Source organism: Mustela nigripes, chromosome 3, assembly GCF_022355385.1.
Source record: "Mustela nigripes isolate SB6536 chromosome 3, MUSNIG.SB6536, whole genome shotgun sequence".
NCBI classification, from domain to species: Eukaryota; Metazoa; Chordata; class Mammalia; order Carnivora; family Mustelidae; genus Mustela; species Mustela nigripes.
In genome coordinates this window covers 56470687-56484511 of record NC_081559.1, presented here as the reverse complement: position 1 = coordinate 56484511, position 13825 = coordinate 56470687, and the positions used below count along the sequence as shown (strand labels likewise).

The window sequence follows — 13825 nt, the reverse complement described above, 5'->3', positions numbered from 1 at the left end:
TTCTTCTTCTTCTTCTTCTTCTTCTTCTTCTTCTTCTTCCTCTTCTTCTTCTTCTTTTTTAAGCTCCCTTCCCCCCTCTCATGTCTTAATGACTCTTTAGGAAAGGTCTTATGTCCGCTTGTTCTCGTGAATATTAAATGTTTCTAGTGTTCGGCTGGTGATTTATGGGAAAGTGGAGAGGAAACAAACCATGAGAGACTGTGGACTCTGAGAAACAAACTCAGGGTTTTGGAGGGGAGTGGGGGGCGGTGAGCCTGGAGATGGGTATTATGGAGGGCACATATTACATGGAACATTGGGTGTGGTGCATAAACAATGAATGCTGGATCACTGAAAAGGTATAAAATAAAATAAAAAGGGGGAAAAAAGACTACAGTTAGAAGAACTATGTTCTAGTCTTTTCCTACTTAACTCGTTTAGGGAGTAAGTTTTACTAGACCTAGAGCAAATGATTTTGCCTTTCCCCACCGCTTTTCTCAGCTATTAAGTGGGATAACAGCTATAATGTGGGTTAACCCAGCTATTTTGCTGGGTTGGGGATCCCAGGAGATGGAAAGTGGGGAGACGGCATTTAAAAAAGAAAAGGAGCTCAACTAATGGAAGAACGTTGGGGTACTTTGAGGGAGGATCCTGGTGCACCCCACGAATCTCCATGGTCCACCTTCGAGAGGAGGGGAGGTCCGGAGTACTCCCAAAGCGCCTGGGTTCAGAGAGTAGCTTGGTTTACTCTAAACTGCTTGCTGCCAGCCCTGCAGTGTTTACCAGAATCCGGGTGGTTTGCGAACCCAGATGTCAGACTTCTGTCCCAGAGATTCTCAACTTGCTCACCCCCAACTCCTGTCGGCCTCCCCCAGGAAGGAGAGAGGGGACAGGAAGCGGGAGGAGCTTGCAACGGGCAACTCCTCTCACCCCTCCTCTCTCCCCACCCCTAAGTCAGGAATTTCTGGGACGGGCTGATGGTCCACCGCCTCTTCCCCCTCCTTCTCCAAGCTGGAGTGAGTAGGGCTGGGGGAAAAACTCCGCAACTTCCCGGTCTCCAGCCCAGAGCCCCGAGTGTCCGCACACTGTGGCGACAGGGACGACAGAGTGGGCCTGCGGGAGGCTGAGGTGGCGAGTTCCAGGGAGGCGTGGATCACCGAGCGGGCTGCGGTCCCGCCTCCAGCGCCGCGCCCCGGCGCTCGGGCTTTGGCGCTGGCTCCCCGCAACCATCACCCTGGGCGCCCGGCGAGCCCAGTGGTTAGCGATGCTGCTGCTGCGGTCGCTACCTCTGCTGCCTCTGCTGCTTCTGCTGGGGGCACCAGGGAGCTTCGCCGAGGGCGCGGTGACCGCGCTTACCCGAGAGTCCGTCCCGTGGCAGGGTGAGTGTCCCCCGGGCCAAAGAAATCAGACGCGCACAGCGGGGGCGGAGGTGGTTAGGCAGAGAAGGAAGGGGTGAAACTGGGGGGCAGGAAGGGGTGAGAAGCTAAGGCGACTGTATTTATACAGTGGCCGCGTCTCCTTAGTCCCGAGAAGGCCGGCGGATGGGCCAGTCCTGCACCCGGAATGGCATTGCATCCCACTCTTCCTGGCCCGCATTCTACTCCTCCAGCCCCGCATCCTCCAGGCATCCGCGGGCAGCGGGGCAACAGGCCGGGCCTGGGCTTGAAGGCAAAACTTGACTAAGCTCTGGCCCGGGACCATTGCAAAATGACATTTCAAAATGATCATCTCTCAGATAAATGATGGCCAAAAAAGATGTCCCATTTTGTCCGCTCCCAAAGCAAACCTGGATGTGTGCCGCCACTTGCCCAGTGGCCCCGAGCCAGGCTTCCATCCTTCTGCTTCTTCAGGAAAGAACACCTAATCTTTTCTGTTAATACCTTGCAGACCAAATGGGGGCGTGGAGCCTCTGTAGGCCATGAACTGTGCAAACTGAAGCCAATCATCTTCTGCCTCTTACTTTCTCTCCTAAGACAAGTGGGTGTGGGATACCCAGAGGCCCACCGAGGAGTACACGAGATCGTTCCTAAGGCATCTGGCATGCCTGTGAGCCAGAGTTCCTTCAAAGTCACCCCCCCCCCCCGCCCACGTGCACAGCTGGATCAAGTCACCAAACAGTTACTCAGCACCCAGTACCCAGAAGACCCACGAAAGCTCTGTAGTCATGAGGGGAGGGTATCCTGCGGGGCCCACAGCCGAGAATAACTACCTGCATGTTGCCTCTAAGGCAGAGAGGCCGGTGTCCCAAAGTGGAAGCCTCTCTGCGAGGAGGAGGGAGGCAGGGGTAAATAAACCAGCAGGAGTCTCCAGGCAGCCTCTGTCCTCCTCCACCTTTGGGAATGAGTTTGGAAAGAACAGGTAAAACAAGGTGTGATCCATGCCTGAGTTCATTGTTCTTTCTTTCTTTCTTTTTTTTTTTTTTTTTTTTTCCTTTTCAACATACTCTGCCTACAACTTTGAGGTAATCTTTTCTGGACTGTATTCCCTAGCACTCCCACAAGGCTTTATCAGGGACAGGTTGAGTAATTCCTGCTCTAAAATGGCCGAAGATCAAAGACCTCCTAACCTTCTTGGTAAATTCAGTGAAGATGGTCCTGTGGGGACCATCTTGAGTGTCACTTGAGTGTGTGACACTTGAGTGTCACAGTCAGTTAAGCATCTCCCTTCAGCTCCAGGTCGTGGTCCCAGGGTTCTGGGATAGAGCCCCACATGGGGCTATCCCCTGCTCAGAGAGGACCCTGCTTCTGCCTCTCCCTCTGTCTGTTGCTCCCCTTGCTTGTGCTCTCCCCCTCTCTCTCTGTCAAATAAATAAATAAAATCTTGAGAGAAAGAAAGAAAGAAAGGGAAAGAAAAGAAAAAAGGAAAGGAAAGGAGGGTCTTATGGATGTACATCTGACCCCCTGGTAGGATCCATCTCCACTAAGAGTTTACCATACAGTGCTTACTCCTTTATATTTCAAAATGTGCCTGAGCACTAGCTATCTAGAACAGGGCAGCAGTCTGTAGGACAGAAGCTGTACCCAAGCCACACAGAGAAAATGCACCAGTGAGCCTCTGAGCCAGAGTTAGCACTAAGGAGCTAATCCTTAATATATGTAGCAGCAGACCCAAATCCTGGCCTGAGATAGTTTCTAATCAGTGCCTTCATCTTAGTGGTCAAGGGCAAACCATCTGCTACCTCCTGTACATTCCAAGTGACAGTTTGCAAATCTGAAAATCTGACATAGTTGGCAGAGAGATTAGTCAGGTATGAAAATGGTGTTATTGGTATTCCCTGAAAGTGTGGCATTGGAGACTGTGTGACACTGAATGTGCCAGTCCTTGCACAGGCTCCCTTCCCTGACTTCAATCACCCATATCAGTAAAAAATTTAAGTATAATCTAGATGGGTTTCTAGTATAATATAGAAATTGGGTTTTTCCTGTCTATACCAAGATGGAAAAAACAAATCTTAGCATTGGAAGGGAGCTGAGACAGCCATCATCTGAGTTGTTTCATCTGTATTATTGATTGAATTGATATGAATTACAAGCATCCCAGTCTTGGGAGGCAGCTGATGGATGCTCTTGTGCTGACTTTTCATTTACCAATAATTTTTGTGTCCAAAAGTCTATAGATACAGTGTCATATAATAGTCAAGTTCATGGTCTCTGAGCCAGACTGTATGGGTCCAAATCCTGTCTCTACCATGTACCAGCAATGTCACCTTGGACAAGTTACTTCACCTCTCTGTGCCTCAGTTTCTTCATATATAAAAATGGGGGAAATAATAGTACTTCCTCAAGTGTTGTCCTTTCATTTCAGTATCCCCACAGCACCATCTTTCTCTGGTCCGTCCAGACCATTCTGACAGGTTGACAGTCCTTTACCAATCATATACTGCCCTGTGCACAGCACTGTACTTCTGCACGTCTTCTGCTTATATCCCACCTCTCGTGGGCTATCACACAGGCCTCGCTGTGATTCTGGAAACTGAGCTCTTCTAACAAGTGCTGCAACTTGGTAACTTCACTCACTTAAGGATGCCAGCACTGGGAGGGCAAGTGGGAGAATGAAGATGGGAGTGGGCACTCTGGGGAAAGGTGGACATAGTCTCAGTAGAAGTTGCTAAAGGAAATGATCGGAGACAATAAAAGAATTTTAAAGCTGTACTGAGAGCTGAAAATGATGTGAAATGGCCTCAACCAGCCAATAATAGAGACTTTCCTCAGCAGTACTTATCTCCCCAGGGGCAGGACTGGACGGAGACTGGGGCTGTCTTAGTCCTTCAAGACAGTCAAGGTAGGCTTTTCTGAATGAACAGTGACCAAGGAGGTTGGGGTGCTGATAAGCTGATAAGGTAAAGGTGTACGACCATGGAGACTGTCTAGAAGAAGACTGAACTAGGGTAAAGGGGTAGGGTCATCTCTTAAAATCCTGTGCCAATAGGAAGAGAGGTGAGGAGCTGAAGGCTTCAGTTGTTCATTCACTATCTGTTGAGTACTGTGTGCCTTGTCTCCCTTCTAGGATTGGATTCACCCACAAGTAATCCCTGAGACATGTATTTATTTCGATGCAAGTAGTTTGTTTGGGAGATGACTGTAGAAGACACAATGAAGGAGTGAGGAAATGAGAAGGGCTCAGTTTCACAGGAGCCCTTCTCAGTGACTGTGGAGAATGCAGTGGACCCACTGAGGGCAGGAAACAGAGGTATTCATCCACCAACTCCCATTCCTTCCTAATGCAGGGTCCCTCCTGGGGCACCAATCTCCTGGTCTCTGGCCTGCATGGAGCACTGTCAGGCAAGAAGACACAGAGAATCAGTCAGAAAGTATGAGAACTCTCTCAAGTAAATGACCTCTAGGGTGACAGTATGGATAACCAATGGAATCTGCTACTCACTCCCAGATTGGGGAGATATAAATATGAGCGGGATATGTCCTCAAGAGGCTGAGAGTCCAGAAACAGATAAAGAAACACAAAAAAATTACAAAACAGTGCAGAAGACGTTACGATAACAGGGAATGAGCAAAGTTCTTAAGTAGGGACTTAAGTACGGACTGGCCTGAGGGGCTGTGGACTACAAAAGGGCATTTATTTTCCCAAAAAATAAGTAGGTAGTTGCCACACAGGCAACTTTCCTCCAGAAAGCACAGAATGTGTGCAAAGGCACAGAATCATGTATTAGGTAGTATGTCTGAAAGTTCTAGTCTAAGCTCTTTTGGATGAAAGAGAGATGTCCCATGGGAGGTCACTCAGGCAAGCACTAGACTGGGTATCAGGGCACTAAGATCTGAAGAGGGACCCAAGGACAGGCTCTCCTGTGAGGCCAAGCCTCCTGGGAACTGAGAACTGGCCACTGAGTCTGCTTGCTGGTTCCTATTTGGTTCTCTTTCTCTAGACTGGTTTCTTTTGCTTCAACTTGCAGGCTCTTTCATGTGTAGCCCCCATAGCTTCCTTGGAGGAGTTGCCTAATTTCCTAAGAGAGGAGTCTGGCCACCTTTGTCGTAGCATGCTGGCCAGTCCCTGCACTCTGCCCTTGAATTAGAGGCCTTCCCGTGGCTGGTAGGCTGTGACTGTGGTGTGAGATACATACACGGATCTGCTCCATCAGAGGCTGTGATGGAGTAAATCCCCAGAAGAGGGTTTGTGGCAGGACAAGAAGTTGTGACAGATCTATATTTGGATGCATGCAAGAGATGAGGAAACGAAGAGTTTGGTTAGAGGAACTCTGCTTAAGGAAAGTAAATTCTGGTGGTATGAATTGAGTATTGCTGAGAAGAACCTCATGAGTTCAGACAAAAGGGAACCAGAACACACTTTTAAGTTTAGGAATGCCACGGCTGGTTTGGGACTTGAAGAGGGTAGTTATGGAAGGCAGCAAAGAGCCCCTGTGAGAGATTAAATCGACTGCTCATGAAGAAAGACATTGATGCCCTGAGCTAAGTCATTCATAGCAGGAATACTGAGAAGCAGAAGGTTTGGACTCAAGAAATATAGGTTAAAAAAGAAGAAAATTAAAAATAATAAACAGTGAGAGACATGGGAGAAAGGCAGAACAGAAGGGGCAGTGGTTATACAATAGAAATAACAAGTTTTGGAGGTGGATCCTTTCTTGGCAGTGACCAGGTAGAAGGTGTGGTTGTAGGTGTGGTCACTGAAGTGGAGGAACAGGTGGAAGAAGGTCCTTGGAGCAGAGGAAGTTGAGGAACACAGCATCCACAGCAATACAGACATAACTTGTGTAAAACAAAAGTTTCATTTTAAAAATACCATTGCGTCATGCAATGTGCTGCTACTCGTCTACTCTGTTCCATTCTACTTCCTTTGATAATTGATGCATTGATAATCATGACCCTTTCATGAGCCATGACCCATGGTGGGCCAGAGTGTTAGGGCATCCGTGCAGAAGTTAAAGGCTTTGAGGTGGAGAGGAGAACTGCGAGCCTGCTGGCATCAAAGTCACAACGAATGTGAGGAAGAGGTCAGGACGGGACACCCCAGTGTTGAGGAAGGGAAGACTGTGTGTCATGGTGGAGAAGTTTCTGACAGAGGGTGATGAGAGCCACCATCTGGAGGCAGCAGTGGGGAGACGTGGTGACCCTGAGATTTTCCCTTAGCTTCCATTTCTGATACAACAGTAACGATGGCTCCCTTGACTGCTCCTCATAGTACCTAACATTTGAAGAATGATTACTCACATACATTAACACACTAAACCTTCACCACAGTGAGGTAGATACTATTACTACATACCCTTCTTTATGGATGAAAAAGGTTAAAGAGCTTGCACCAATAGGAACTTGAAAAATGGGAATCTGAATCAGGCACTCAAGCACTAATGCAAAAGACACCCCCCCCCATAGCCTTGTGAGCTCATTAAATAGTTCATTCTGTATCTTGTTGTTTGATGGGAGCACATGATTTGATTCTGTGACAGGAGGAACAGAAAGCCAGCCTCTTGTTTTCTGCAGTTCCTCCTTTTCCAAACCAGTATATCTACATGTAAGAGTGAATATTTTCATAAAGCAGAAAAGCTATTGATTTTTTTAAAAAACATTGTAGGCAATTCCTACACTCCTGGGCAATGAGCCATTCTCCTAATCTAGAGATGTAGAATTTAAGTAAAAGCCTGATCAGATACTGGTTTAGCTGTCCTGCTCAGCTATCAATCACTCCCACCACCCGATTCTGTTTCTCCTGACTTCACCATCACCTCTCAGAACCTCTTCCACTTCAAACTTTTCTCATTCCAGCTTCTCTGGCTGGCTGTTCTCCTCATGAGCCTTTAAGAGTCATCATAGACTTCCAGTTTTCCTGGTGCTATACTTCTTCTCATTCAGCTTCTAACTCTTCCTATTGTTGGTTGGTAGAGTAACTGATACCACACAGTGAAGGTTCCAAGCCAATGACCAGAACAGTGGAGTCAAACTAAGGGCTCAGATGTCCCCTCATTTCCCTTTTCTTGACTTAAGAATTTGCTTATTTATATCTGGCTTTCTGAAGAAATGATTCCTTTGCTTTGCCTCTTCTAAACTCATCCCTGTGTGATGAATTCTCATATGATCTATCAAAGTAATATAATTGAGATATTCATAGACCCTTGCCTCCACTTTCTTTTAGAAATTATCCTTGAAAGCCTTTTAGGAGATGTTCCAATACAAAGCTAAGAACATAAATTATATATTTTTTAATTATTCATAGTTAAAGGAAATATAGTTCATAAAAGAAACAAAAGAATGCCTTATAAACACTGTATTAAGTCATTCAGGGGAAAAAATTTAATAAAAGGTTACTCAAGAAAAAGGGAGGAATATTATTACAATTTCTGTAAATTGGTTCTGTGATACAGAGCTAAACAAAACAAATAAGAGGTTTCTGCTTTCATGTGTGGCCACATGATTTTTTAATTTATAAAATTCTTAGAATACTACGGTTCCAAAGAAATATGCTACCACGCTAAGTGAAATAAGTCAGTCAGGGAAAGACAAATACCGTATGATTTCATTCATATGTGGAATTTAGGAAACAAAACAAATGAATAAAGGGTGGGGGAGAACAAGACAAACAAACAAAAGAAGAAACTGATGGTTACCAGGGGGAGGTAGGTGGGAAGTGGGTGAAATTGGTGATGGGGATTAAGGAGCGCTCTGCTTGTGATGAGCCCTGGGTGATGTATGGAAATGTTGAATCACTAAATTGTACCTCTGAATCTAATAGTACACTGTGTGTTAACTCACTGGAATTTAAATGAAACCTTGATTTAAAAAAAAGTAAATGTCTAACTTAAAAATATATTCAGCCTCCCAGATAATAAAAAATGCAAAAAAAGAAAAGTTTGTTAGCATAAAAAAATACGCTTGTAAGAAGTTTTACTATTTCTGGCTTTTGGCTTTCTGCTCTTGAGAATTTTCCTTTTCACTTATGAAAATATAAGAGGAAATTCAAAGTGGTTGTCCAACGAAAAGCACTGTTGTCTTATTTGGCACTATCCGTGTTCAACATTAAGATCTGCTTTTCTTTTATTAAAATTTATAGAGTGATCATAGTGACTGTGGTCATCCTTTTCATGATCCTATGAAGCCAGTGCTATTACTATACCCATTGTGCAGATGGAGAAACCAAGTCAGTTACTGTTCAGCTTCAAGCAGTTCTGCCATAAAAGCAGTGTGCTCTGTTTTTTGCCAAAGTTCTTCTGTAGTGGTAGATTTGTTTAGGTAAGAACAGGGTGGGCTCATGGGCATGTGGCCAATGAAGACACACACAGAGTGCTGTCCTCAGCAGGGCATTGCACTTGGTGTTTAATGTTCTGTGGTTTAAGAGTCTTGTAATCCTTAATAATTTTAATCTCTGAATTTGTGCTTTAGGCATGAAAGCTCATGGGACAACAGAGCATGAGCCGGAAGCTAGAAGCCTCAGCTCAAGCTCAGTCCCACTTGTGTCACATCCACTGACGTACCTCCCCCCCCCCAGATCCCCTGGATGGGTTCTAAGCCGCTGCCTCCCCACTCCTACCCTCCATCTACTGTGCCAACAGACTGTGTTCAGGTTGGGAGACAGGAGGACTGGGGTCTGCTAGTGGAAGGCCAGTGGCATCTCAGGGAGGAGCAAGGCCCTGGCTATCCCCGCTAGCCTGACAGCAGCAGGCGTATTGCAGCAGAGGCTGCAATCCCTTGTAGGCTCACAGGAAGTGGAGATTGACTTGACTTCCCTACCCCAGGCAGGACACCACATTTTTATCTTACTTTGGGTAGCCAGCAAAGAAGGTAGCCAACCTGATCAGAAGCATGGGGACTCAAAATTTGTAGGCTGAATTTCTAAACCCCATTACTTCAGAATGAGACCTTATTTGGAGATAGGGCCTTTATGGAGGTAATTAAGTTAAAATTAGGTGATTAGGGTAGACTATTTATATGACTGGTGTCCTTACAAGAAGGGGAAATTGGGACACAGAAATAAGCATCTAGAGTAGATGAAATGAAGGGGCACAGGGAGAAGACACCCATCCACAAGCCAAGGAAGGAGCCTGGAACAGAGCCTTCTCTCACAGGCTCAGATGGGGCCAATCCTGTTGACACCTTGATTATTTAATTCTAGTCTCCAAATCGGGGGCGCCAATACATTTCTATGAAGTCATTCAGTTCGTGGTACTTTGTTATTGCAGCCCTAGCAAACTAGTCAGGGTCTAACACTCCCTCTACCATTGGAAGTTGTTTTTGTGTTTGTGTTAATTTCTATCTTCCAGTTAAGTAAATGTATATTTTTCTGAAATGGGTATATTCTTTTTTTTTTTTTTTTTTAAGATTTTATGAATTTATTTGACAGATAGAGATCACAAGTAGACAGAGGGGCAGGTGGGGAGGGGGGCGGGAAGCAGGCTCCCTGCTGAGCAGAGAGTCTGATGCAGGGCTCCGCCCCAGGACCCTGGGATCATGACCTGAGCCGAAGGCAGAGGCCTTAACCCACTGAGCCACCCAGGTGCCCCATAAAGTAACTAAGGTAGATGAGCTCGAGTAAATACTTTTGTATTCAACAATGTCACATCCTTTCCTGGGTTGTTTTAGTTGTTGGTGGAGTTGTCCTCTGTTTCTGTTTGTTTTGGTGACCCAGTCTCTGAATCATATCCCCAGGGCTTCAACGGGCATGCATTTGTGAGGGAAGTTTAACTATGTTCTGTCTTACTGTGTCTTGCTGTAACTTGCTCTTTGTAGCGAGGCTTCCTGGGGACTGAGATGGCATATTTTCAACAGTCTATAAGACGATAACAGAGCTGCTATGAATAATGATTTTTATACCAACAATGTCTACTAGGTACTTTCAAGTTAAAGGCAAAATGATGGAGGGACAGACTAAAAGCTAAAGGAAGAGGAAGGTTTTCAACTCAGTTTAAGAATTCACTGGTAAGATACAGAGAGATAAAGCGAAGAACTTCAGAAGAGATGAGATTTTCTGCAAGGATCAGGCGCTGCTAAATGAGGATGGGGGAGAGGAAGGGACAGGAGGGGATGTGAGTAAGCAGAGAGTGGCAAGGACAGTCTAAAAGGGTTAACCTACTTCACACAGGGGTTGGTAACAGGCAATTCGAATCCCCACAAAACTGGGGCCAGTGGAGCTGATTAGCTGGGTTTCATGTTTCCCTCATGTGAGAAGGAGTATTGTATGCCCCCCGTGGAACTGGGAGTGGCGATTTGGGAAGATTAGAGAGAAAAGGGGAGAGAACACATAAAAGGATTTAGCAAGAGGGATCCCCTGGGCCTGTGGAGGTGATGATTATCCAGGTTCAGAAGCTGTAGGAAAATAAAGCAAGCTCAAAATCAAGGACAGTGCTAGGGCAGATGAAGAAACGGAAGTTCTGCAGAAGGATAAGGGAATATTTTAAAATGTAATTTACCCTTAGTTGATTAATAGAAGGCAATTGAGAGGCAGCCACAGGCTCTGTTAGGTGCTGTCAGATTAAGAGACAAACACCAAATCTCAGATGCATTTGGGGTAAAATGCAAATATTCATGCAGAGAGGGCCAGGAGGGACAGGCACACTTTCCACTTTGTTCTGCAGGACTGTTCTTTCACGTACAATGCACATGCTGCAAGCATCAGAAATTCCTTGCTTATTGGCTTGGAAAGTCATATTAAGAATCCAGATTTTCTGCATCATTCAGCCATGAACAGAACTTGATTCAGCAGTTTACAACATCCTTTCCTGCTACAGAGTAATCTAAGTAAGGAACACAATCAGATCGGAATCCACCATTCACTGGATAGGACAAACCCAAATTTGTGTAGCTAGAAAAGGTCAATACATCTCAAGAGAGATGCCGCTCACCTTCAGATTGGTTGCAGGGGAGAAATGCCCTCTCCCCCCACACCTTCTGGAAACTTCCAATGCCCAACTGAGATACAGTAGTCTCCCTTTTTTCACAGGGTATACATTCCAAGACCCCCAGTAGATGCTTGAAACCACAGATGGTACCAAACCCCATACATACTGTGGCTTTTCCTATATATACATATTTATTATAAAGTTTAATTTATAAATTAGAGACAGTAAGAGATCAACCACAGTAACTAATAATGAAATAAAATAACTAACAATATACTGTAATAAAAATTATGTGAATGTGGGCTGTCTCTCAAAACACCTCATTGTACTATACTCACCCTTCTTTTGCTAATGTGAGATAATAAGATATCTATGTGATGAGATGAAGTGAGGTGAAAGCCATAGGTATTAGAACATAGTATTAGGATACCTGTGACCTTCTGGTGACATATCAGAAGAAAGATCTCTGCATGACCATGGTTGACCTCGGGTAAACTGAAACAGCTGAAAGCAAAATGGAAGCTAAGGGTGGGGGAGGGACTACTGTACCGTCAGAACAGAAAGGAACCTAACTGATTCGAGAGATGCTGTAGGGCAGAGAGTGCCTGAGCACCAGCTGTGTGGGTGGGTAGAGGAGAAGAGCTTTAAATCCTGGGAAATGGGGTGGGAGATTGAAACGGGATTGTATTTGGCAAGCTGTGGCTTCCTAATAGCTTTCTTCAGCATTGCACTTGATGTGAACTGTGTGTGTGAACTTTTCCTTCCACTTCCCTTAACGTGGAGGAGCGCAGAGGCTGACTTTTTATGTGTAGTTGGATTACATGGCCACCATCATAATGGCATTCACTGAATATCAGAAAGCCCTTTGCTTGCCTAAAATCCACCATAAAAAGAGCATTTCTTTAGGAATTGTTTTATTGCTTGTTTCAAGTGGTTTTTTGTGTGAAAAGTACAGAAACCTCAACGAAGTCTTAGTGCTTCAAACTTTTTTTTTTTTTTTTTTTTATTTATCAGAGAGAGAGAGAGGGGGAGAGAGTGAGCACAGGCAGACAGAATGGCAGGCAGAGGCAGAGGGAGAAGCAGGCTCCCGGCTGAGCTAGGAGCCCGATGTGGGACTCAATCCCAATCCCAGGACGCTAGGATCATGACCTGAGCCGAAGGCAGCTGCTTAACCAACTGAGCCACCCAGGCGTCCCAAGTCTTAGTGCTTCAAACCTTACCTTATTCACTCACCACTTCAAACCTCCATCCATTTCTAAGAGAAGAAGTGTTTAAAGCAGAAGGAGGCACCCACGTCAGGTGGGGGTGATCCGAAGGGGTGCTGAAAGTGAAATGTCCTACAGGCACCTCCAGTCAGCAACGTTTAAACAGATGGATCAGACTGTAATAGTAGCCCCAGCCTTTAGACTCCAACCTTTTGGGTATCATAGGAATTGGCAGGCATTTACCAGCCAAATGAACGCTGAAACTAGAGAACAAGTCATTGCAACTACCTTTTCCAGAAGCCTTGTATTCTGTATATCACTAAATCTTATCTCCTTTTCCCCCTTTGAATTCTCTTTCCAGTGATTGGAGTCTCACCATTCCCTCCTTTCCTTTCTCACCACAACCAGCTGAATTGAGGCCTTCTGTCCCCTTGCTGGATCATAGCAATAGTCCCCAGACCATGCTCCAGCTCCAGTGGTGGACTGTCTCATCCCATCTAAAGGAGGACTCCGCCAGGCCAGGAACTTGGACGTTTGTCTCACACTTATATTCTTAGCACCTAAAACACTGCTTGGCACACAGTAAGTGCTCAATAAAGGCTTTTGTTGAGTGATTCACCATGCCAATTCATCTTCACCATGACCTCAGTCATGCTTTCTCTTATTCTTTCTCATTGGAAGAATAGGAGACAAATTTTTGAATAAAATTCAACTTCTTCATAAAATGACCCCAAACCATCTCTTTCTAACTTTATATTCTATAACCACCAAAGTCTTTTATATAGGTGGGCTCTCTTCACCCTGGAGCTGATTATTTTTGTCACTTCTGAGCTTTGGTGATACTCGCTCTGTCCAGAATGCCCCCTTGCCCACCTCCCCAGCCATGCACCAATAGACCTCCTCCACTATTCTGAACTCCCTCTTTCTCTCTCTCTGCAATGAAAACAGACATCTTGCTTGGCTAGTTCATCAGTGTACCTCTGTGTGTGACAAAAGTTAGGTCTCTCATAAATGACTGTTGAATGAAAATGTGTGTGCATGTGGCATGTGAGAGAGAGATTGAAAGAGAGAGATTTCTCTGATAAGCCAAATTATCCCTCCTAGCCCTGGCTTCTACCTCATTGTGCTTATTTATATCTCTGACATCAAAATATACTTCAACATTAAGTTATAATTCTTTCTGTACATTTCATGATATACTCCCAGGGTTAACATTAATTCCTTAAGGGCAAACACTATGACATACATATTCTTCTTTCTGCAGGGTTCCTAACATATACCATACTAGGGACTGAAAAAAATCTGTTTGAAATTTTAAGTCACCTACTTCAAATTGTTTGGC

At 45.1% G+C, this 13825-nt stretch overlaps 1 protein-coding gene across 2 annotated transcripts in view; it reads left to right on the top strand.

Annotated features, from left to right (window-relative positions):
• Positions 1-1241: 1241 nt before the first annotated feature.
• PLA2R1 (phospholipase A2 receptor 1) overlaps positions 1242-13825 on the top strand; it is a 110633-nt gene continuing 98049 nt past the window's right edge. The window contains exon 1 of one of the 2 annotated variants that reach the window (XM_059394050.1): positions 1242-1358. In XM_059394050.1, the coding sequence (XP_059250033.1) occupies positions 1244-1358 (115 nt within the window). In that variant the 5' untranslated portion in view covers positions 1242-1243. Of the gene's footprint in view, positions 1359-13002; positions 13066-13825 lie in introns of those variants that run through there. The other variant, XM_059394051.1, reaches the window with a different exon arrangement.